At 62.0% G+C, this 24083-nt stretch overlaps 1 protein-coding gene across 1 annotated transcript in view; it reads right to left on the bottom strand.

Annotated features, from left to right (window-relative positions):
• The window catches only part of LOC137328106 (MAP kinase-activating death domain protein-like), a gene marked incomplete at its 5' end in the record, with an annotated part of 176831 nt that overhangs the window by 92942 nt on the left and 59806 nt on the right, over positions 1 to 24083 (bottom strand). The window contains 5 exons of the mRNA XM_067994288.1: positions 2371 to 2473; positions 13786 to 13887; positions 17582 to 17721; positions 20113 to 20369; positions 21436 to 21629. Coding sequence (XP_067850389.1) covers positions 2371 to 2473; positions 13786 to 13887; positions 17582 to 17721; positions 20113 to 20369; positions 21436 to 21629 — 796 coding nt within the window. The remainder of the gene's footprint in view (positions 1 to 2370; positions 2474 to 13785; positions 13888 to 17581; positions 17722 to 20112; positions 20370 to 21435; positions 21630 to 24083) is intronic.

The following is a 24083-nucleotide window of genomic DNA, read 5'->3' as shown; positions in this document are numbered from 1 at the left end:
GCTGGGCGGTGTGTTGGCCGTGGGCGGTGTGTTGGCCGTGGGCGGTGTGTTGGCCGTGGGCGGTGTGTTGGCCGTGGGCGGTGTGTTGGCCGTGGGCGGTGTGTTGGCCGTGGGCGGTTTTGCGCTGGGCGGTGTGTTGGCCGTGGGCGGTTTTGCGCTGGGCGGTGTGTTGGCCGTGGGCGGTTTTGCGCTGGGCGGTGCGTTGGCCGTGGGCGGTGTGTTGGCCGTGGGCGGTGTGTTGGCCGTGGGCGGTTTTGCGCTGGGCGGTGTGTTGGCCGTGGGCGGTTTTGCGCTGGGCGGTGCGTTGGCCGTGGGCGGTGTGTTGGCCGTGGGCGGTTTTGCGCTGGGCGGTGTGTTGGCCGTGGGCGGTTTTGCGCTGGGCGGTGTGTTGGCCGTGGGCGGTTTTGCGCTGGGCGGTGTGTTGGCCGTGGGCGGTGTGTTGGCCGTGGGCGGTTTTGCGCTGGGCGGTGTGTTGGCCGTGGGCGGTTTTGCGCTGGGCGGTGTGTTGGCCGTGGACGGTTTTGCGCTGGGCGGTGCGTTGGCCGTGGGCGGTGTGTTGGCCCTGGGCGGTTTTGCGCTGGGCGGTGCGTTGGTCGTGGGCGGTGCGTTGGCCGTGGGCGGTTTTGCGCTGGGCGGTGCGTTGGCCGTGGGCGGTTTTGCGCTGGGCGGTGCATTGGCCGTGGGCGGTGCGTTGGCCCTGGGCGGTTTTGCCGTGGGCGGTGCGTTGGCCGTGGGCGGTGCGTTGGCCGTGGGCGGTGCGTTGGCCGTGGGCGGTGCGTTGGCCGTGGGCGGTGCGTTGGCCGTGGGCGGTGCGTTGGCCGTGGGCGGTGCGTTGGCCGTGGGCGGTGCGTTGGCCGTGGGCGGTTTTGCGCTGGGCGGTGTGTTGGCCGTGGGCGGTTTTGCGCTGGGCGGTCCGTTGGCCGTGGGCGGTGTGTTGGCCCTGGGCGGTTTTGCGCTGGGCGGTGCGTTGGCCGTGGGCGGTTTTGCGCTGGGCGGTGTGTTGGCCGTGGGCGGTTTTGCGCTGGGCGGTGTGTTGGCCGTGGGCGGTGCGTTGGCCGTGGGCGGTTTTGCGCTGGGCGGTGCGTTGGCCGTGGGCGGTGTGTTGGCCGTGGGCGGTGTGTTGGCCGTGGGCGGTTTTGCGCTGGGCGGTGTGTTGGCCGTGGGCGGTTTTGCGCTGGGCGGTGCGTTGGCCGTGGGCGGTGTGTTGGCCGTGGGCGGTTTTGCGCTGGGCGGTGTGTTGGCCGTGGGCGGTTTCGCGCTGGGCGGTGCGTTGGCCGTGGGCGGTGTGTTGGCCGTGGGCGGTTTTGTGCTGGGCGGTGTGTTGGCCGTGGGCGGTTTTGCGCTGGGCGGTGTGTTGGCCGTGGGCGGTTTTGCGCTGGGCGGTGTGTTGGCCGTGGGCGGTTTTGCGCTGGGCGGTGTGTTGGCCGTGGGCGGTGTGTTGGCCGTGGGCGGTTTTGCGCTGGGCGGTGTGTTGGCCGTTGACGGTTTTGCGCTGAGCGGTGCGTTGGCCGTGGGCGGTGTGTTGGCCGTGGGCGGTTTTGCACTGGGCGGTGTGTTGGTCGTGGGCGGTGCGTTGGCCGTGGGCGGTTTTGCGCTGGGCGGTGTGTTGGCCGTGGGCGGTTTTGCGCTGGGCGGTGCGTTGGCCCTGGGCGGTTTTGCCCTGGGCGGTGCGTTGGCCGTGGGCGGTGCGTTGGCCGTGGGCGGTGCGTTGGCCGTGGGCGGTGCGTTGGCCGTGGGCGGTGCGTTGGCCGTGGGCGGTTTTACGCTGGGCGGTGTGTTGGCCGTGGGCGGTTTTGCGCTGGGCGGTGCGTTGGCCGTGGGCGGTGTGTTGGCCCTGGGCGGTTTTGCGCTGGGCGGTGCGTTGGCCGTGGGCGGTGTGTTGGCCCTGGGCGGTTTTGCGCTGGGCGGTGCGTTGGCCGTGGGCGGTGCTGCGCTGGGCGGTGTGTTGGCCGTGGGCGGTGCTGCGCTGGGCGGTGCGTTGGCCGTGTGCGGTTTTGCGCTGGGCGGTGCGTTGGCTGGTTTGTTGGCCGTGTGCGGTTTTGCGCTGGGCGGTGTGTTGGCTGGTTTGTTGGCCGTGGGCGGTTTTGCGCTGGGCGGTGCGTTGGCCGTGGGCGGTTTTGCGCTGGGCGGTGCGTTGGCCGTGGGCGGTTTTGCGCTGGGCGGTGCGTTGGCCGTGGGCGGTTTTGCGCTGGGCGGTGCGTTGGCCGTGGGCGGTTTTGCGCTGGGCGGTGCGTTGGCCGTGGGCGGTTTTGCGCTGGGCGGTGCGTTGGCCGTGGGCGGTTTTGCGCTGGGTGGTGCGTTGGCCGTGGGCGTTGCCGTGTTCCCAATCGAGGCTCCCCTCCCCCCCCAGTCCCTTCCCGCCCCGGGTACCTGCTGTTGTTTGCTCTTCCCTGTGGCGAGGGTGATTCTCTCTTCACAGTCGGGCTGTGCTTGATGACTGATGATTTCTGGTCAACCAGGGCTCGCCTGTTACCTGGACAAGTGAAGGGAAGCAGCGTCAATCAGACAGTCCACGGGCGTCGCACAGGACGCAGACCGAAGGAAAATGTGTCAATAAAACGATGGGGGGGGGGGGGGGCAGAGAGAGAGAAAAATAAAAGTCAAACTAGGGTGAGAGTGCTGCAATCCTACATCACACATTGGCAGAAAACAGGAATGGAAAGCCAGCTCAGAACATTTAAAAGAAATAAAAAGATGAGGGGAGGGGCAGGGGCGGGAGAGGGGGAACGGGGGGCGGGAGAGGGGGAACGAGGGGGGGGGGGCGGGAGAGGGGGAACGGGGGGGGGGGCGGGAGAGGGGGAACGGGGGGGGGGGGGGCGGGAGAGGGGGAACGGGGGGGGGCTGGAGAGGGGGAACGGGGGGGGGGGCTGGAGAGGGGGAACGGGGGGGGGGCGCTGGAGAGGGGGAACGGGGGGGGGGGCGGGAGAGGGGGGCGGGGGAGGGGGAACGGGAGAGGGGGGCGGGGGAGGGGGAACGGGGGGGGGCGGGGAGAGGGGGAACGGGGGGGCGGGAGAGGGGGAACGGGGGGGGGGGGCGGGAGAGGGGGAACGGGTGGGGGCGGGAGAGGGGGAACGGGGGGGGCGGGAGAGGGGGAACGGGGGGGGCGGGGAGAGGGGGAACGGGGGGGCGGGAGAGGGGGAGGGGAACAGGGGTGCGGGAGAGGGGGAACAGGGGGGCGGGAGAGGGGGAGGGGTAACGGGGGGCGGGAGAGGGGGGAGGGGGAACGGGAGGCGGGGGAGGGGGAACGGGGGGCGGGAGAACGGGGGGCGGGAGAGGGGGAGGGGGAACGGGGGGCGGGAGAGGGGGAGGGGGAACGGGGGGCGGGAGAGGGGGAGGGGGAACGGGGGGCGGGAGAGGGGGAGGGGGAACAGGGGGGCGGGGGGAGGGGGAGGGGGAACAGGGGGGCGGGGGAGGGGGGGGAACGGGGGGAGCGGGGAGAGGGGGAACGGTGGGGGCGGGAGAGGGGGAACGGGGGGGCGGGAGAGGGGGAAGGGGAACGGGGGGGGGCGGGAGAGGGGGAAGGGGAACGGGGGGGCGGGAGAGGGGGAAGGGGAACGGGGGGGCGGGAGAGGGGGAAGGGGAACGGGGGGGGCGGGAGAGGGGGGGCGGGAGAGGGGGAGGAGGAACGGGGGGGCGGGAGAGGGGGAGGGGGAACGGGGGGGCGGGAGAGGGGGAGGGGGAACGGGGGGGGGTGGGAGAGGGGGAGGGGGAACGGGGGGGGGCGGGAGAGGGGGAGGGGGAACGGGGGGGGCGGGAGAGGGGGAGGGGGAACGGGGGGGCGGGGGAACGGGGGGGCGGGGGAACGGGGGGGGCGGGGGAGGGGGGAACGGGAGGGGGGAGGGGGAACGGGAGAAGGGGAGAGGGGGAAGGGGAACGGGGGGGCGGGAGAGGGGGAAGGGGAACGGGGGGCGGGAGAGGGGGAGGGGGAACGGGGGGGGGCGGGAGAGGGGGAACGAGGGGGGGGCGGGAGAGGGGGAACGGGGGGGGCGGGAGAGGGGGAACGGGGGGGGCGGGAGAGGGGGAACGGGGGGGGCGGGAGAGGGGGAACTGGGGGGGGGCGGGAGAGGGGGAACGGGGGGGGCGGGAGAGGGGGAACGGGGGGGGCGGGAGAGGGGGAACGGGGGGGGCGGGAGAGGGGGAACGGGGGGGGGCGGGAGAGGGGGAACGGGGGGGGGCGGGAGAGGGGGAACGGGGGGGGGGCGGGAGAGGGGGAACGGGGGGGGGCGGGAGAGGGGGAACGGGGGGGGGCGGGAGAGGGGGAGGGGGAACGGGGGGGGGCGGGAGAGGGGGAGGGGGAACGGGGGGGGGCGGGAGAGGGGGAGGGGGAACGGGGGGGGCGGGAGAGGGGGAGGGGGAACGGGGGGGCGGGAGAGGGGGAGGGGGAACGGGGGGGGCAGCAGAGGGGGAGGGGGAACGGGGGGGGCAGGAGAGGGGGAGGGGGAACTGGGGGGGCGGGAGAGGGGGAGGGGGAACGGGAGAGGGGGAGGGGGGAACGGGAGAGGGGGAGGGGGAACGGGGGGGCGGGAGAGGGGGAGGGGGAACGGGGGGCGGAGAGGGGGAGGGTGAACGGGGGGGCAGCAGAGGGGGAGGGGGAACGGGGGGGGGCAGGAGAGGGGGAGGGGGAACGGGGGGGGCAGGAGAGGGGGAGGGGAACTGGGGGGGGCAGGAGAGGGGGAGGGGGGAACTGGGGGGGGCGGGAGAGGGGGAGGGGGAACGGGGAGAGGGGAAGGGGGAACGGGGGGCGGGAGAGGGGGAGGGGGAACGGGGGGCGGCGGGAGACGGGGAGGGGGAACGGGGGGGCGGGAGAGGGGGAGGGGGAACGGGGGGGGCGGGAGAGGGGGAGGGGGGGAACGGGGGGGGCGGGAGAGGGGGAGGGGGGAACGGGGGGGGCGGGAGAGGGGGAGGGGGAACGGGGGGGCGGGAGAGGGGGAGGGGAACGGGGGGGGCGGGAGAGGGGGAGGGGGAACGGGGGGGCGGGAGAGGGGGGAGGGGGGAACGGGGGGCGGGAGAGGGGGAGGGGGAACGGGGGGGGGCGGGAGACGGGGAGGGGGGCGGGAGACGGGGAGGGGGAACGGGGGGGGGGCGGGAGAGGGGGAGGGGGAACGGGGGGGGGCGGGAGAGGGGGAGGGGGAACGGGGGGGGGCGGGAGAGGGGGAGGGGGAACGGGGGGGGCGGGAGAGGGGGAGGGGGAACGGGGGGGGCGGGAGAGGGGGAGGGGGAACGGGGGGGCGGGAGAGGGGGAGGGGGAACGGGGGGGGCGGGAGAGGGGAGGGGGAACGGGGGGGCGGGGAGAGGGGGAGGGGAGAGGGGGAGGGGGAACGGGGGGCGGGAGAGGGGGAGGGGGAACGGGGGGGCGGGAGAGGGGGAGGGGGAACGGGGGGCGGGAGAGGGGAGGGGGAACGGGGGGGGGCGGGAGAGGGTAGAGGGGGAGGGGGAACGGGGGGGGCGGGAGACGGGGAGGGGGGCGGGAGACGGGGAGGGGGGCGGGAGACGGGGAGGGGGAACGGGGGGGGGGCGGGAGAGGGGGAGGGGGAACGGGGGGGGCGGGAGAGGGGGAGGGGGAACGGGGGGGGGCGGGAGAGGGGGAGGGGGAACGGGGGGGGCGGGAGAGGGGGAGGGGGAACGGGGGGGGGCGGGAGAGGGGGAGGGGGAACGGGGGGGCGGGAGAGGGGGAGGGGGAACGGGGGGGGGCGGGAGAGGGGGAGGGGGAACGGGGGGCGGGAGAGGGGGAGGGGAGAGGGGGAGGGGGAACGGGGGCGGGAGAGGGGGAGGGGGAACGGGGGGCGGGAGAGGGGAGGGGGAACGGGGGCGGGAGACGGGGAGGGGGAACGGGGGCGGGAGACGGGGAGGGGGAACGGGGGGCGGGAGACGGGGAGGGGGAACGGGGGGCGGGAGACGGGGAGGGGGAACGGGGGGCGGGAGACGGGGAGGGGGAACGGGGGGCGGGAGACGGGGAGGGGGAACGGGGGGCGGGAGACGGGGAGGGGGAACGGGGGGCGGGAGACGGGGAGGGGGAACGGGGGGCGGAGACGGGGAGGGGGAACGGGGGGCGGGAGACGGGGAGGGGGAACGGGGGGCGGGAGACGGGGAGGGGGAACGGGGGGCGGGAGACGGGGAGGGGGAACGGGGGGCGGGAGACGGCGGGCGGGAGACGGGGAGGGGGAACGGGGGGCGGGAGACGGGGAGGGGGAACGGGGGGCGGGAGAGGTTTTTAGGCCCTCTTCACATGCAGAACCAACACAGCACCAGATGAAGAGCACACGAGAAGCAGACCGGCACGGACCGCAGAATGAGCGAGTTTGTCGAGGCGGAGGGTGTCACGTGACATCTGTTACCTAATGACGGTGGGAGGTGGGAGGTGGGGGTGGGTGGGGGGGGAAGAGGAACAACAATGGAACAGCCCGATGAGGAAGGCAGAGCATTGTGCGAAAGGGTCATGCGGCCCATGCAAGAGACCCACCTTCACTGCCCACTCCAGCTTCGGCTATAACCTCCATTATAGTATTTAGCCCAAATACTGGGACACACAAAATCACAATTAGTGCTCATTCAGCAAAACAAGAGAAAAATAAATAAATCAATCCAAAACACAGGCAATTCAGTCCGACAGTATTCCAGTGGTGTGCGAGGAGGACAGCTCAGGCTCTCAGACACAGTGCACTCCCCGCTATCGAACCCAGTGCAGCACCATCCGTGCTGAGAGATGACACATGGTGCAAGCACTGGTCTCAACGTGCAGCCATAGTGAAGGGGTGAGGAGGTGGCTCGCTCACACCGTTGGATATGAAGCAGGGGAGACAGATGCTTTCAGATGAAACGTCAATGAAGTGTTCTGCTTCAGTGTGGAGAGGATGCAGCTGATTTGTACAGTATCAATCCCGAATCACTGCCAGCTGTACAACACGGGACCCAGGCCATGCGGACCCGGGCAGATCAGACTGCTGACTCACCCCTTCATTACTGACCTGCCAGGCTGCCCACTGGAATACTGATCATCAGGTAGAACTCAATAAACACAAAGCAGGACTGGGCAAGGGACAGAGGGCAGAGGGCACAAAGCACAAACACAACCAGGCACAAACACAACCAGATCACTGTTTTCTTCTAATGTGTATCTGCTGTTAATGGACGAGGCGACTTGTGATTCGGGGGGGGGGCAAATCCAGAAAACTCGAGACCCCCGGAGACGGACCTCACACACAAGGCACCCGTGTGTACACTTTAAACCCATATCCCACGTGTACTCATGCACTTCATTTGCTTCAAACATGCCATCACATGTGGAGACCCCTCACACTCAGACACCCGGAGGCCCCTCACACCCAGAGGCCCCTCACACCCAGAGGCCCCTCACACCCAGAGGCCCCTCACACCCAGAGGCCCCTCACACCCAGAGGCCCCTCACACCCAGAGGCCCCTCACACCCAGAGGCCCCTCACACCCAGAGGCCCCTCACACCCAGAGGCCCCTCACACCCAGAGGCCCCTCACACCCAGAGGCCCCTCACACCCAGAGGCCCCTCACACCCAGCCACACGTGGGACTCTCCACTACCGCTCCCTCAGCATCGTGTGTAACACTGCCCAGACCTGGCCAGGTGAAAGGCCCTGGGGCCCCACCACATTTTGCAGGTAGAAAAATATTTGAACCAACGCTCGCCTGTAAGAGCTTTCCAGCCCCACACTCTCAGCCATGCGGTGACACTTCTCTCCCCATACGGAGGGTCAGAGACAGGCAGGTGTTCGGCCCTCAGCTGCTGTCTGCTGGGTGGAGGGGTGGTTGGGGGGGGCGTCTGTTTCTGGAGGGGTTTCAATGTAGTGAAGGGTTGTGATCGTCAACAGATTTTGATGAATGGCAGAAAGTACTCCCTTCCCTCTCACCACTACATCCAGCTCAACGATCAGAGCGTTTTATATTCAGTCTCGGGATGTGGGCGTCGCTGTAAGGCCGGTGTTTATTGCCCATCCCTCGTTGCCCTGAGAAGATGGTGGTGGGCCTTCTCCTGGAAACACTGGGAGTGGTTTTGATACAGCTGAGTGGTTTGCTGGGCTACTTCAGAGGGCAGTTAAGAGTCAACCACATTGGTGTGGGACTGGAGTCACCAATAGTCCCAGACCGGGCGAGGACGGCAGGTTTCCTTCCCTAAAGGACATTAGTGAACCAGTTGGGTTTTTCGGACAATCCGACAGCTTCATGGTCACTTTTACTGAGGCCGGCTTTAATTGCAAGATTTTAAACTGAATTCAAATTTTCACATGGTGGGATTTGAACTCCCGTTCCCTGGATCACAGGTCCAGTAACATGACCATTACACGACCGTCCCCAAGAAAGAATGGCCTACTCTCCCCTCGGGCTCAGTCACTGGCTTCTTGTTCACCCCTTGCACGTGTCTCGAGGTGGGACCAGACACCCACCCTCGGCCACCCGCCCCACCCTCGGCCACCCGCCCCACCCTCGGCCACCCGCCCCACCCTCGGCCACCCGCCCCACCCTCTGCCACCCGCCCCACCCTCTGCCACCCGCCCCACCCTCTGCCACCCGCCCCACCCTCTGCCACCCGCCCCACCCTCTGCCACCCGCCCCACCCTCTGCCACCCGCCCCACCCGCCCCACCCTCTGCCACCCGCCCCACCCTCTGCCACCCGCCCCACCCTCTGCCACCCGCCCCACCCTCTGCCACCCGCCCCACCCTCTGCCACCCGCCCCACCCTCTGCCACCCGCCCCACCCTCTGCCACCCGCCCCACCCTCTGCCACCCGCCCCACCCTCTGCCACCCGCCCCACCCTCTGCCACCCGCCCCACCCTCTGCCACCCGCCCCACCCTCTGCCACCCGCCCCACCCTCTGCCACCCGCCGTACAAGAAAAAGCCTGATGGCCTTTTCCAACCTAATAAAGCAGCATCAATAACCATCACACACTGGGTGCCGAGGTCATCACCTCTTCACTAAGTTCTAGCGAATTACAATACAATGACTTATGACCTTCAGGAATTTAGGTCATAGGTCAGGAAGGGGTCATACCCACCTGGCTCCTCATCCCTACTGTTTACTTCAACATTAAAGTATTCTTTTCATGAAATGTGGAAAGAGAAACAGAAAGAAAAGCAAAACATTACAATAAAAAAATCATACAGAAGAACAAATCGAAAGCATGCGGGAAGGGGAGTCACCCGGCCCAGCAACACCCAGCCTGTACACACGGGAGAGCGAGGGGCGAGGCGGGGTGCGAGGGGCGAGGCGGGGTGCGAGGGGCGAGGCGGGGTGCGAGGGGCGGGCTGGGGCGAGGCGCGGGCTGAACAGCACCTTTGAGACTTAACAAAATATCCCAGAGTCAAACCTGGCTCCTGATTTGTTACTGAACATCAACCAAGGAGATAATGGACTGTCAAACTGGGGAAGTGTTAAACATGCTACAAACCAGTCTCTGCACACAAGGGAACAGTCTGTGACATCAACATACACTCCCCATGTATGGCAGCAGGAACCCAGCACACCATCCCCATAGAAAAACCAGCAGGAACCCAGCACACCATCCCCATAGAAAAACCAGCAGGAACCCAGCACACCATCCCAATATATAAAACAGCAGGGACCCAGCACACCATCCCCATATAAAAACCAGCAGGAACCTAGCACACCATCCCCATACAAAAACCAGCAGGAACCCAGCACACTATCCCAATATAAAAACCAGCACACCATCCCCATACAAAAACCAGCAGGAACCCAGCACACCATCCCAATATAAAAACCGGCAGGCACTCAGCACACCATCCCCATATAAAAACCGGCAGGAACCCAGCACACCATCCCAATATAAAAACCGGCAGGCACCCAGCACACCATCCCCATATAAAAACCAGCAGGAACCCAGCACACCATCCCAATATAAATACCAGCAGGAACCCAGCACACCATCCCAATATAAATACCAGCAGGAACCCAGCACACCATCCCCATACAAAAACCAGCAGGAACCCAGCACACCATCCCCATACAAAAACCAGCAGGAACCCAGCACACCATCCCCATATAAAAACCAGCAGGAACCCAGCACACCATCCCAATATAAAAACCGGCAGGCACCCAGCACACCATCCCAATATAAATACCAGCAGGAACCCAGCACACCATCCCCATATAAAAACCAGCAGGAAGCCAGCATACCATCCCAATATAAAAACCAGCAGGAACCCAGCATACCATCCCAATATAAAAACCAGCAGGAACCCAGCACACCATCCCCATATAAAAACTAGCAGGAACCCAGCACACCATCCCAATATAAAAACTAGCAGGAACCCAGCACACCATCCCAATATAAAAACCAGCAGGAACCCAGCACACCATCCCCATATAAAAACCAGCAGGAACCCAGCACACCATCCCAATATAAAAACTAGCAGGAACCCAGCACACCATCCCAATATAAAAACAAGCAGGAACCCAGCACACCATCCCAATATAAAAACCAGCAGGAACCCAGCACACCATCCCAATATAAATACCAGCAGGAACCCAGCACACCATCCCAATATAAATACCAGCAGGAACCCAGCACACCATCCCCATAGAAAAACCAGCAGGAACCCAGCACACCATCCCCATACAAAAACCAGCAGGAACCCAGCACACCATCCCCATAGAAAAACCAGCAGGAACCCAGCACACCATCCCAATATATAAAACAGCAGGGACCCAGCACACCATCCCCATATAAAAACCAGCAGGAACCTAGCACACCATCCCCATACAAAAACCAGCAGGAACCCAGCACACTATCCCAATATAAAAACCAGCACACCATCCCCATACAAAAACCAGCAGGAACCCAGCACACCATCCCAATATAAAAACCGGCAGGCACTCAGCACACCATCCCCATATAAAAACCGGCAGGAACCCAGCACACCATCCCAATATAAAAACCGGCAGGCACCCAGCACACCATCCCCATATAAAAACCAGCAGGAACCCAGCACACCATCCCAATATAAATACCAGCAGGAACCCAGCACACCATCCCAATATAAATACCAGCAGGAACCCAGCACACCATCGCAATATAAAAACTAGCAGGAACCCAGCACACCATCCCAATATAAAAACCAGCAGGAACCAAGCACACCATCCCCATAGAAAAACTAGCAGGAACCCAGCACACCATCCCCATATAAAAACCAGCAGGAACCCAGCACACCATCCCAATATAAAAACCGGCAGGCACCCAGCACACCATCCCCATATAAAAACCAACAGGAACCCAGCACACCATCCCAATATAAATACCAGCAGGAACCCAGCACACCATCCCCATATAAAAACCAGCAGGAAGCCAGCATACCATCCCAATATAAAAACCAGCAGGAACCCAGCACACCATCCCAATATAAAAACCAGCAGGAACCCAGCACACCATCCCAATATAAAAACTAGCAGGAACCCAGCACACCATCCCAATATAAAAACTAGCAGGAACCCAGCACACCATCCCAATATAAAAACCAGCAGGAACCCAGCACACCATCCCCATATAAAAACTAGCAGGAACCCAGCACACCATCCCAATATAAAAACCAGCAGGAACCCAGCACACCATCCCAATATAAATACCAGCAGGAACCCAGCACACCATCCCAATATAAATACCAGCAGGAACCCAGCACACCATCCCCATACAAAAACCAGCAGGAACCCAGCACACCATCCCCATACAAAAACCAGCAGGAACCCAGCACACCATCCCCATATAAAAACCAGCAGGAACCCAGCACACCATCCCAATATAAAAACCGGCAGGCACCCAGCACACCATCCCAATATAAAAACCAGCAGGAACCCAGCACACCATCCCAATATAAAAACCAGCAGGCACCCAGCACACCATCCCAATATAAATACCAGCAGGAACCCAGCACACCATCCCCATATAAAAACCAACAGGCACCCAGCACACCATCCCCATATAAAAACCAGCCGGAACCCAGCACACCAGCCCAATATAAAAACCAGCAGGAACCCAGCACACCATCCCAATATAAAAACCAGCAGGAACCCAGCACACCATCCCCATAGAAAAACTAGCAGGAACCCAGCACACCATCCCCATATAAAAACCAGCAGGAACCCAGCACACCATCCCAATATAAAAACCGGCAGGCACCCAGTACACCATCCCCATATAAAAACCAGCAGGAACCCAGCACACCATCCCAATATAAATACCAGCAGGAACCCAGCACACCATCCCCATATAAAAACCAGCAGGAAGCCAGCATACCATCCCAATATAAAAACCAGCAGGAACCCAGCACACCATCCCAATATAAAAACCAGCAGGAACCCAGCACACCATCCCAATATAAAAACTAGCAGGAACCCAGCACACCATCCCAATATAAAAACTAGCAGGAACCCAGCACACCATCCCAATATAAAAACCAGCAGGAACCCAGCACACCATCCCAATATAAAAACTAGCAGGAACCCAGCACACCATCCCAATATAAAAACTAGCAGGAACCCAGCACACCATCCCAATATAAAAACCAGCAGGAACCCAGCACACCATCCCCATATAAAAACTAGCAGGAACCCAGCACACCATCCCAATATAAATACCAGCAGGAACCCAGCACACCATCCCAATATAAAAACCAGCAGGAATCCAGCACACGTTCCCACTAAGTGCCAGCAGGAACCCAGTACACATTCCGAATGAACACCCAGATGATGTCTCAACCCATGAAACAGTACTAAAATCTTCCCCCACCTGGGCAGTGCAACTTACCCTACGTTGTGGTGTAGAGAGAGACTGTGGTTAGCCAGAGAGCCCAATTGCGTTGCCCCCCGACACCCCCCACACCCTCACCCCGCCTCGGCCAGCCATGCAGTTAGTTTAATGCGGCGACCCATCCTGCACCATAGACCCGATCCACACACCGACACGGCACAGCAAGCAGCGAGAAACCAGGCAGGGAACTGGCAGAGACGCACCGACACACGGGTAAACAAGCTGATCACAGAGACGGCAGGGGAACGGTCTGCAGGCGGTCAGAGACTGCTAACGCTACAGGTGGAGGACAGGGGTGTGGGCGTAGGAAGACTACACTCAAGAACCGGGTTCAAACATGGACGAGAGGGGGAATGAGGGAATTCAAACTCTTTATGCTGGCCCTCCACTAGGAATGAGACACTGCCTCCGAGCAGTCTGCCAGTGCATGTCGCATCTGATTGTGATGCAGGGATGCTCCTGCAATCCTCTGCGAGGCGGCGATTCACAACAACTCCCCTTTATTTAGCGCCTTTAACGTAGTAAAACGTCCCAAGGCGCTTCACAGGAGCGATTATCAAACAAAACTCAACACCGGGACACAGATATTAGGACATTGTAACCGAAAGTCAAAGAGGTAGGTTTTGAAGAACGAGTTAAAGGAGGAGGGAGAGGTAGAAAGACGGAGATATGTTTAGAGAGGGAATTGCAGAGCTTAGAGCCTCGGCAGCTGAAGGCACGGCCGCCAATGGAGGAATGATTAAAAGCGGGGATGCGCAAGAGGCCAGAATTGGAGGAGCGCAGAGGTCTCGGAGGGCTGGAGGAGGTCTCAGAGACAGGGAGGGGCGAGGCCATGGAGGGATTTGAAAACAAGGATGAGACAGAGAGCAGGACCCCAGCGTCCTTGAACACAGGCTGACAAAGGCCTGTATTCTGAACGAGCTGCATTGCCTCCGCGTCTGCGAACCGTTCACAAGTCAAGTCTGTGAGACAGAAGGTTGGGCGATCTCTACCTTTGAGGCTGGGGAATGGTGTGCTCTTATCCCGCCCTGCTTTGGTCGGTAGGGCCAGGTTGGAGAGGCTGAAGCTGGTGCCGCGGCTCTTGTAGATGTTACCTGCAGGTCAAGAAGACAAACTCTCCAATCAACATACCTCAAACCTACGTAGCAGGCACCCCCCAACACCCCCGGCTTTCACTACGTGTTAGATTGATCAATACAAACGACGCAATTCAAACCTTACCATACTTCACCAAATCCTCAATATACTGGGACCTGAGCAAGGGCATCCAATATCCTGCCATTCAACCATATCATGCACCAGGGTCAAACAACCCAGGGCAACACTCGTTATAACCTCGGGGAGAGGGGCACCAGTGCGACACTCGTGATACCCTCGGGGAGAGGGGCCCCAGTGCGACACTCGTGATACCCTCGGGGAGAGGGGCCCCAGTGCGACACTCGTGATACCCTCGGGGAGAGGGGCCCCAGTGCGACACTCGTGATACCCTCGGGGAGAGGGGCCCCAGTGCGACACTCGTGATACCCTCGGGGAGAGGGGCCCCAGTGCGACACTCGTGATACCCTCGGGGAGAGGGGCCCCAGTGCGACACTCGTGATACCCTCGGGGAGAGGGGCCCCAGTGCGACACTCGTGATACCCTCGGGGAGAGGGGCCCCAGTGCGACACTAGTGATACCCTCGGGGTGAGGGGCACCAGGGCAACACTCGTGATACCCTCGGGGAGAGGGGCCCCAGTGCGACACTCGTGATACCCTCGGGGAGAGGGGCACCAGTGCGACACTCGTGATACCCTCGGGGAGAGGGGCACCAGTGCGACACTCGTGATACCCTCGGGGAGAGGGGCCCCAGTGCGACACTCGTGATACCCTCGGGGAGAGGGGCACCAGTGCGACACTCGTGATACCCTCGGGGAGAGGGGCCCCAGTGCGACACTCGTGATACCCTCGGGGTGAGGGGCCCCGGTGCGACACTCGTGATACCCTCGGGGTGAGGGGCCCCAGTGCGACACTCGTGATACCCTCGGGGTGAGGGGCCCCAGTGCGACACTCGTGATACCCTCGGGGTGAGGGGCCCCGGTGCGACACTCGTGATACCCTCGGGGAGAGGGGCACCAGTGCGACACTCGCGATACCCTCGGGGAGAGGGGCCCCAGTGCGACACTCGTGATACCCTCGGGGTGAGGGGCCCCGGTGCGACACTCGCGATACCCTCGGGGAGAGGGGCACCAGTGCGACACTCGCGATACCCTCGGGGTGAGGGGCCCCAGTGCGACACTCGTGATACCCTCGGGGTGAGGGGCCCCAGTGCGACACTCGTGATACCCTCGGGGTGAGGGGCCCCAGTGCGACACTCGTGATACCCTCGGGGAGAGGGGCCCCAGTGCGACACTCGTGATACCCTCGGGGTGAGGGGCCCCGGTGCGACACTCGTGATACCCTCGGGGAGAGGGGCACCTGTGCGACACTCGTGATACCCTCGGGGAGAGGGGCCCCGGTGCGACACTCGTGATACCCTCGGGGTGAGGGGCCCCAGTGCGACACTCGTGATACCCTCGGGGAGAGGGGCCCCAGTGCGACACTCGCGATACCCTCGGGGTGAGGGGCCCCAGTGCGACACTCGTGATACCCTCGGGGAGAGGGGCCCCGGTGCGACACTCGTGATACCCTCGGGGAGAGGGGCACCAGGGCAACACTCGAGATACCCTCGGGGAGAGGGGCCCCAGTGCGACACTCGCGATACCCTCGGGGTGAGGGGCCCCGGTGCGACACTCGTGATACCCTCGGGGAGAGGGGCCCCAGTGCGACACTCGCGATACCCTCGGGGTGAGGGGCCCCAGTGCGACACTCGCGATACCCTCGGGGTGAGGGGCACCAGTGCGACACTCGCGATACCCTCGGGGTGAGGGGCACCAGTGCGACACTCGCGATACCCTCGGGGTGAGGGGCACCAGTGCGACACTCGCGATACCCTCGGGGAGAGGGGCACCAGGGCAACACTCGTGATACCCTCGGGGAGAGGGGCCCCGGTGCGACACTCGTGATACCCTCGGGGAGAGGGGCCCCGGTGCGACACTCGTGATACCCTCGGGGAGAGGGGCCCCAGTGCGACACTCGTGATACCCTCGGGGAGAGGGGCCCCAGTGCGACACTCGTGATACCCTCGGGGAGAGGGGCCCCAGTGCGACACTCGTGATACCCTCGGGGAGAGGGGCCCCAGTGCGACACTCGTGATACCCTCGGGGAGAGGGGCCCCAGTGCGACACTCGTGATACCCTCGGGGAGAGGGGCCCCAGTGCGACACTCGTGATACCCTCGGGGAGAGGGGCCCCAGTGCGACACTCGTGATACCCTCGGGGTGAGGGGCCCCGGTGCGACACTCGTGAAACCCTCGGGGAGAGGGGCCCCGGTGCGACACTCGTGATACCCTCGGGGTCAGGGGCACCAGTGCGACACTCGTGATACCCTCGGGGAGAGGGGCCCCAGTGCGACACTCGTGATACCCTCGGGGTGAGGGGCCCCAGTGCGACACTCGTGATACCCTCGGGGAGAGGGGCCCCAGTGCGACACTAGTGATACCCTCGGGGTGAGGGGCCCCAGTGCGACACTCGTGATACCCTCGGGGAGAGGGGCCCCAGTGCGACACTCGTGATACCCTCGGGGAGAGGGGCCAAAGGTAATTTGTGTGACACTCGTGATACCCTCGGGGTCAGGGGCCAAAGGTAATTTGTGTGACACTCGTGATACCCTCGGTCCCCGCATATGGTAAATCCATTCCATTTAATAGAACATGAATTCATGTATCCATCCCCATTCCCCATTTAACAAAGGAACATTACTTCACTTACTGATCCTGTGTCTAAGTATCACACACACTGATCCTGTGTCTAAGTATCACACACACTGATCCTGTGTCTAAGTATCACACACACTGATCCTGTGTCTAAGTATCACACACACTGATCCTGTGTCTAAGTATCACACACACTGATCCTGTGTCTAAGTATCACACACACTGATCCTGTGTCTAAGTATCACACACACTGATCCTGTGTCTAAGTATCACACACACTGATCCTGTGTCTAAGTATCACACACACTGATCCTGTGTCTAAGTATCACACACACTGATCCTGTGTCTAAGTATCACACACACTGATCCTGTGTCTAAGTATCACACACACTGATCCTGTGTCTAAGTATCACACACACTGATCCAGTGTCTAAGTATCACACACACTGATCCAGTGTCTAAGTATCACACACACTGATCCAGTGTCTAAGTATCACACACACTGATCCAGTGTCTAAGTATCACACACACTGATCCAGTGTCTAAGTATCACACACACTGATCCTGTGTCTAAGTATCACACACACTGATCCTGTGTCTAAGTATCACACACACTGATCCTGTGTCTAAGTATCACACACACTGATCCTGTGTCTAAGTATTACACACACTGATCCTGTGTCTAAGTATCTCACACACTGATCCTGTGTCTAAGTATTACACACACTGATCCTGTGTCTAAGTATCACACACACTGATCCTGTGTCTAAGTATCACACACACTGATCCTGTGTCTAAGTATTACACACACTGATCCTGTGTCTAAGTATTACACACACTGATCCTGTGTCTAAGTATCACACACACTGATCCTGTGTCTAAGTATCACACACACTGATCCTGTGTCTAAGTATCACACACACTGATCCTGTGTCTAAGTATTACACACACTGATCCTGTGTCCAAGTATTACACACACTGTGTTAATAAACACTTACTGGCAAATGACATGAATGCCCCGAAGCCCTCGCTGCTGTTGTTGGAGACGGTGGAGTTCGGGGAGCTCGCCCGTGAGTCTGATTCTGCTTCAGAATCACTTGGGAGTCTCAGACTATTAGGACGGAGTGGCTTCGGAGTCCTGGAACATTGGAAGTTACAATAAACACTGAGCCAATTTCATTTGCATCTTCTCCGGTGCCTCTATATGCTTTCATAATATGGAGACCAGAACTGTTCACAATACTCCAAGTGTGGTCTAACCAAGGTTCTAGACAAGTTTAACATAACTTCCCTGCTTTTCAATTCTATCCCTCTCGAGATGAACCCCAATGCTTGATTTGCCTTTTTATGCCCTTATTAACCTGCGTCACTACTTCTCGTGATTTGTGTATCTGTCCCCCCAGATCACTTTGCATCCCTAAACCATTTAGACTCTTATTTTCCAGTGAGTATGTGGCCTCCTTATTCCTCCCAGCAAAATGCACCACCTCACACTTAAAAATATTGAAATTAATTTGCCAATTACACGTCCATTCTGCAAGTTTGTTAATGTTGTCTTGTATTTTGGTGCAGTCTTCCTCAGTAGTAACTAAACCCTAATTTTGTTCTCCCCCTCGCCCAGGCGCGTCCCCCTCCCCCTCGCCCAGGCGCGTCCCCCTCCCCCTCGCCCAGGCGCGTCCCCCTCCCCCTCGCCCAGGCGCGTCCCCCTCCCCCTCGCCCAGGCGCGTCCCCCTCCCCCTCGCCCAGGCGCGTCCCCCTCCCCCCGACGCCCAGGCGCGTCCCCCTCCCCCTCGCCCAGGCGCGTCCCCCTCCCCCTCGCCCAGGCGCGTCCCCCTCCCCCCGACGCCCAGGCGCGTCCCCCTCCCCCCGACGCCCAGGCGCGTCCCCCTCCCCCCTCGCCCAGGCGCGTCCCTCTCCCCCTCGCCCAGGCGCGTCCCTCTCCCCCTCGCCCAGGCGCGTCCCTCTCCCCCTCGCCCAGGCGCGTCCCTCTCCCCCTCGCCCAGGTGTCCCCCTCTCCCCCACGCCCAGGTGCGTTCCTCTCCCCCACGCCCAGGTGCGTTCCTCTCCCCCACGCCCAGGTGCGTTCCTCTCCCCCTCGCCCAGGCGCGTCCCTCTCCCCCTCGCCCAGGTGTCCCCCTCTCCCCCACGCCCAGGTGCGTTCCTCTCCCCCACGCCCAGGTGCGTTCCTCTCCCCCACGCCCAGGTGCGTTCCTCTCCCCCACGCCCAGGTGCGTTCCTCTCCCCCACGCCCAGGTGCGTTCCTCTCCCCCACGCCCAGGTGCGTTCCTCTCCCCCACGCCCAGGTGCGTTCCTCTCCCCCACGCCCAGGTGCGTTCCTCTCCCCCACGCCCAGGTGCGTTCCTCTCCCCCACGCCCAGGTGCGTTCCTCTCCCTCACTCCCAGGTGTGTTCCTCTCCCTCACTCCCAGGTGTGTTCCTCTCCCCCATACCCAGGTGTGTTCCTCTCCCCCATACCCAGGTGTGTTCCTCTCCCCCATACCCAGGTGTGTTCCTCTCCCCCATACCCAGGTGTGCTCCTCTCCCCCATACCCAGGTGTGTTCCTCTCCCCCATACCCAGGTGTGTTCCTCTCCCCTCTCCCCGATGCCCAGGTGTGTTCCTGTCCCCCTCTCCCCGATGCCCAGGTGTGTTCCTGTCCCCCTCTCCCCGATGCCCAGGTGTGTTCCTCTCCCCCGATGCCCAGGTGTGTTCCTCTCCCCCTCTCCCCAGGTGTGTTCCTCTCCCCCTCTCCCCGATGCCCAGGTGTGTTCCTCTCCCCTCTCCCCAGGTGTGTTCCTCTCCCCTCTCCCCAGGTGTGTTCCTCTCCCCTCTCCCCAGGTGTGTTCCTCTCCCCTCTCCCCAGGTGTGTTCCTCTCCCCTCTCCCCAGGTGTGTTCCTCTCCCCTCTCCCCAGGTGTGTTCCTCTCCCCTCTCCCCAGGTGTGTTCCTGTCCCCCTCTCCCTGATGCCCAGGTGTGTTCCTCTCCCCCTCTCCCCAGGTGTGTTCCTCTCCCCCTCTCCCCAGGTGTGTTCCTCTCCCCTCTCACAATGTGCAGTTTGTGACTCGCCAGTACCTGGGCTGTCACAGCATTCAATGGCCAGGGCCAGACTGATTGAAGAAGGGCTTTGACCTCATCAGGATGTTGAAACAAAGATTCTTAGCGCTGGTATGGCCAGGACCACTCTGCATTAGGCTGTGAGCCACTAGTTACAGGCTTGGAGAGTCAGCGCCCGAGGAGAGACCGCACACTAACACAGCCCTCCTTCGCGGGGCGTGCCCTTCGCCCCGTCTCCCAACCCCCACCGGCGCGGGTCTCCCCTTTCGTCCCATCCCCCACCACCAACCCACCCACCCCCCGTGCTGGTCGGCTGAGGCAGCGCCAATGGTCCAAGACTGACCCATCTACTGCGAGAGGCTCCCCCTTGCCCTTCCCGGGGTCCGCGGTCCCACTGGGAATGGGGAGATTGATGTCAGTGATCTGGGGGGGGGGGGGGGTCCGTGATGGTCTCCGTGAGCAGCGCTGGATCCTCACCGGTTCCCGTTGATGCTCTGAGTGAAGTTGGGGGTGTAGCTCTCCCCTTGTTCGTCCTCTCCCTCCTCGGCGGGGAAGCCATACTGAGGCTCGAAGTAGGGGTTGTCGTAATCCCGCTGGCAGGCCGAGCCCGAGGACAGGCCATCGCTCTCCCGCCGCTCACAGCTGGCCTTGGCGAAGGCCTGGATCGAGGCAGCTGAGATATGGTTGTGGAAGCTCAGTGTCCTCTCATCTGCATCCACTGAGTCAATGGATTCCTGTAGACCGAGCAGAGGCAAAGGGTGTTAGTCAGAGGAACCTCATCGAGGCGGGCGGGCGGGCCGGGGGCGGGAGGGCCGGGGGCGGGCGGGCCGGGGGCGGGAGGGCCGGGGGCGAGAGGGCCGGAGGGCGAGAGGGCCGGAGGGCGAGAGGGCCGGAGGGCGAGAGGGCCGGGGGCGGGAGGGCCGGGGGCGGGCGGGCCGGGGGCGGGCGGGCCGGGGGCGGGCGGGCCGGGGGCGGGAGGGCCGGGGGCGGGCGGGCCGGGGGCGGGCGGGCCGGGGGCGGGAGGGCCGGGGGCGGGCGGGCCGGGGGCGGGAGGGCCGGGGGCGGGCGGGCCGGGGGCGGGCGGGCCGGGGGCGGGCGGGCCGGGGGCGGGCGGGCCGGGGGCGGGAGGGCCGGGGGCGGGAGGGCCGGAGGGCGAGAGGGCCGGAGGGCGAGAGGGCCGGAGGGCGAGAGGGCCGGCGGGCGAGCCGGAGGCAGGAGGGCCGGCGGGCGAGCCGGAGGCGGGAGGGCCGGCGGGCGGCAGAGAGATTGACAGCACCGTGGGAGAACCTTCGCCACACGGACTGCAACAGTTCAACAAGGCCACCACCACCTTCTCAAGGGAAACGAGGGATGGGCAATAAATGCCAGCCTTCGGAAGGAACATCGGATCAGGAGTAGGACATTCAGCCCCTCGAGGCTGTTACACGATTCAATTAAATCATATCTGATCTGTACCTGAACTCCATTTGCTCCATATCTCTTAATACGCTTGCCGAACAAAACCCATCATTCTCAGCCTTGCCAGCAATGCTCATATCCCAAGAATGAATATTAACACTGGGACTCATCTCACAAGGACTGAATACAGTTATACGGCAGCAGTGCTCAAACCAGGAGCTCTGGAGACGGAGGAGGTACGGAGACTAATCGGCTTTGTGTCGCCGATCAGACACTCTGTGAGCGAGATAGCGACACATTGGCAGAGCCATTCTGCAGGCCTTTATTTGAAGGTCCATCTCTGACACGACAGCCTTGTGTTGCTGACGATCCCTTGGTTGTATCTTCAAACAGCATACTTACGTGGTTGGTGCCCTGGATAACTGTGCTGGGACTGCTGCTGGCTGTCGTACTCGAGCTGGAACGAAGAGGATTGCTCTCCAGGGAATTTTCACTGTCCAGCCCCTGGTCGTCGGGATCGTCCCGATATTTCTGATATCCCTGGAACTCGATCTCACTGGGATCACCAAGGGCAGCGTGGGTCGGAGGGTCAACATCTGCAATTAAAAGGCACGTTCACAAACACACCGTGACAACTGGCGAGGCACGTTCACAAACACACCGTGACAACTGGCGAGGCACGTTCACAAACACACCGTGACAACTGGCGAGGCACGTCCACAAACACACCGTGACAACTGGCGAGGCACGTTCACAAACACACCGTGACAACTGGCGAGGCACGTTCACAAACACACCGTGACAACTGGCGAGGCACGTCCACAAACACACCGTGACAACTCACGAGGCACGTTCACAAACACACCGTGACAACTGGCGAGGCACGTTCACAAACACACCGTGACAACTGGCGAGGCACGTTCACAAACACACCGTGACAACTGGCGAGGCACGTCCACAATCACACCGTGACAACTCGCGAGGCACGTCCACAATCACACCGTGACAACTCACGAGACACGTTCACAAACACACCGTGACAACTCACGAGGCACGTTCACAAACACACCGTGACAACTCACGAGGCACGTTCACAAACACACCGTGACAACTGGCGAGGCACGTTCACAAACACACCGTGACAACTCACGAGGCACGTCCACAAACACACCGTGACAACTCACGACGCACGTTCACAAACACACCGTGACAACTCAAGAGGCACGTCCACAAACACACCGTGACAACTCACGAGGCACGTCCACAAACACACCGTGACAACTCACGAGGCACGTCCACAAACACACCGTGACAACTGGCGAGGCACGACCACAAACACACCGTGACAACTGGCGAGGCACGTTCACAAACACACCGTGACAACTCACGAGGCACGTTCAAAAACACACCGTGACAACTCACGAGGCACGTCCACAAACACACCGTGACAACTCACGAGGCACGTCCACAAACACACCGTGACAACTGGCGAGGCACGTTCACAAACACACCGTGACAACTCACGAGGCACGTTCACAAACACACCGTGACAACTCACGAGGCACGTCCACAAACACACCGTGACAACTGGCGAGGCACGTTCACAAACACACCGTGACAACTCACGAGGCACGTCCACAAACACACCGTGACAACTCACGAGGCACGTTCACAAACACACCGTGACAACTCACGAGGCACGTTCACAAACACACCGTGACAACTCACGAGGCACGTCCACAAACACACCGTGACAACTCACGAGGCACGTCCACAAACACACCTTGACAACTCACGAGGCACGTCCACAAACACACCGTGACAACTCACGAGGCACGTCCACAAACACACCGTGACAACTGGCGAGGCACGTTCACAAACACACCGTGACAACTCACGAGGCACGTTCACAAACACACCGTGACAACTCACGAGGCACGTCCACAAACACACCGTGACAACTCACGAGGCACGTTCACAAACACACCGTGACAACTCACGAGGCACGTCCACAAACACACCGTGACAACTCACGAGGCACGTCCACAAACACACCGTGACAACTGGCGAGGCACGTTCACAAACACACCGTGACAACTCACGAGGCACGTTCACAAACACACCGTGACAACTGGCGAGGCACGTTCACAAACACACCGTGACAACTCACGAGGCACGTCCACAAACACACCGTGACAACTCACGAGGCACGTCCACAAACACACCGTGACAACTCACGAGGCACGTCCACAAACACACCGTGACAACTCACGAGGCACGTCCACAAACACACCGTGACAACTCACGAGGCACGTCCACAAACACACCGTGACAACTGGCGAGGCACGTTCACAAACACACCGTGACAACTCACGAGGCACGTCCACAAACACACTGTGACAACTGGCGAGGCACGTTCACAAACACACCGTGACAACTCACGAGGCACGTCCACAAACACACCGTGACAACTGGCAAGGCATGTTCACAAACACACCGTGACAACTGGCGAGGCACGTCCACAAACACACCGTGACAACTCACGAGGCACATCCACAAACACACCGTGACAACTCACGAGGCACGTCCACAAACACACCGTGACAACTCGCGAGGCACGTCCACAAACACACCGTGACAACTCACGAGGCACGTTCACAAACACACCGTGACAACTCAAGAGGCACGTTCACAAACACACCGTGACAACTGGCGAGGCACGTTCACAAACACACCGTGACAACTGGCGAGGCACGTTCACAAACACACCGTGACAACTGGCGAGGCACGTCCACAAACACACCGTGACAACTCACGAGGCACGTTCACAAACACACCGTGACAACTGGCGAGGCACGTTCACAAACACACCGTGACAACTGGCGAGGCACGTTCACAAACACACCGTGACAACTGGCGAGGCACGTCCACAATCACACCGTGACAACTCGCGAGGCACGTCCACAATCACACCGTGACAACTCACGAGACACGTTCACAAACACACCGTGACAACTCACGAGGCACGTTCACAAACACACCGTGACAAC

The sequence above is a fragment of the Heptranchias perlo genome, chromosome 12, assembly GCF_035084215.1.
Source record: "Heptranchias perlo isolate sHepPer1 chromosome 12, sHepPer1.hap1, whole genome shotgun sequence".
NCBI classification, from domain to species: domain Eukaryota; kingdom Metazoa; phylum Chordata; class Chondrichthyes; order Hexanchiformes; family Hexanchidae; genus Heptranchias; species Heptranchias perlo.
Note: the sequence above shows the minus strand (reverse complement) of the source record. Positions and strands in the feature narration are given on the sequence as shown.